Source organism: Phalaenopsis equestris, unplaced genomic scaffold (genome assembly GCF_001263595.1).
Source record: "Phalaenopsis equestris unplaced genomic scaffold, ASM126359v1 Scaffold194659, whole genome shotgun sequence".
Lineage (NCBI taxonomy): Eukaryota > Viridiplantae > Streptophyta > Magnoliopsida > Asparagales > Orchidaceae > Phalaenopsis > Phalaenopsis equestris.
In genome coordinates this window covers 1-1,180 of record NW_018214608.1, presented here as the reverse complement: position 1 = coordinate 1,180, position 1,180 = coordinate 1, and the positions used below count along the sequence as shown (strand labels likewise).

General features: G+C 45.0%; 1 protein-coding gene across 1 annotated transcript; it reads right to left on the bottom strand.

Moving 5' to 3' along the window:
- Window positions 1-104: 104 nt before the first annotated feature.
- LOC110034921 lies at window positions 105-1,086 on the bottom strand (the record flags this gene model as incomplete). Its single annotated transcript, XM_020739159.1, has 3 exons — window positions 866-1,086; window positions 394-722; window positions 105-221 (listed from the first exon to the last, which is right to left on the bottom strand). Coding segments are annotated over exons 2-3 (390 nt in total), but the record flags the coding sequence as incomplete, so codon positions are not given.
- Between the last annotated feature and the right edge of the window lie 94 nt (window positions 1,087-1,180).

The following is a 1,180-nucleotide window of genomic DNA, read 5'->3' as shown; positions in this document are numbered from 1 at the left end:
AAAAAGTGAAATACACCTTTTCATGCATTGGTAAGTTGCCATATATGTGAAAATTGAAGTTTAGCTGTTAGATATGTAGATACATATGAATTGGGGTACAATACCTGAAAGTTCTCCAGCAGTTTCTGAAACCAAATAGTGTACGATGACTGGAAACGATCGGAGCAGCATTCTTCGCATGTCACCCCAAGCAAACAACTTCCCGCCCAACATCTGTCAGGCTAGATCATTAAATGCAAACCAGAGAGTCAACTAAACAAGGTCTTTCGACAGTAGTAAAAAATTTGAACTGGTAAAATTGCAATTTTCCAGAATCTAACAATGCAACTGGAAGTGGGAAGAATTCTGATGAGCTAAAGAGAGTGGTTATAAAGAAAAGGTAAAATAAACTACCGCGCTGCTTGAAGCGAGAGAAACAATACGCTCGACCCAGGTGTCGACGGCAGACCTCCACGCCTCAATCAGCTTACGTCCCGCGGTGTCCGAGTAGCTCTCCGAGAGGAGTCCATGCGTTCGCACTCGAGAGAGCACAGCTGCGAGCTCTGCTGTTCTAGGGAATGGTCGTTTCTCGTCGGGGAGGCCATCACGCACCACAGAACGGAGCATCTGTGGCTTCAGCCGACAGTCATCCATGCCGCTAACGAACTCCGCCACCCCCGCTGTCATCCTTCTCCCGTCCTCTTCAATAAAGGGGCTGTTCAGTAGCAGGATTTAACCTAAAACTAGGGTTGTTTGGTGTCAGTATTTGAACAAAATCCCACAGCTTCTTAAAGCATGTTTTTCCTCCGTTTTGACTTAAATCCTGGATTTAGTGTATCCCATTGGGAGACGGATCTACCAGGATTTAGAGAAGCGGAAGGGTTACCTTCCCAATGGTTTTTGGTACAAAGGGAGCAGAAGGAGAAGAAGGATGGAAGTTTCGGAGGTCTTTGTACGCCCCGAGCCCGTAGTTGCCTTCAAAGCTAGCTCTAACAGCGACTGTATCGCGAGCTTTCCATCAGGATGGCGATGGGTTTGTGCGAAACCGGGAGTGGGGAAGGACGTCGGCGAGGGTTTATAGAAGGAGAGGGAAGGAGACGATATGGGTTTATTTAAGTTCCTTTTAATTAATTTACTTGATTAATAAGTGGTGATTAATTAATATAATATGAAATTTATTTTAATTAAGCGGCAATTACAC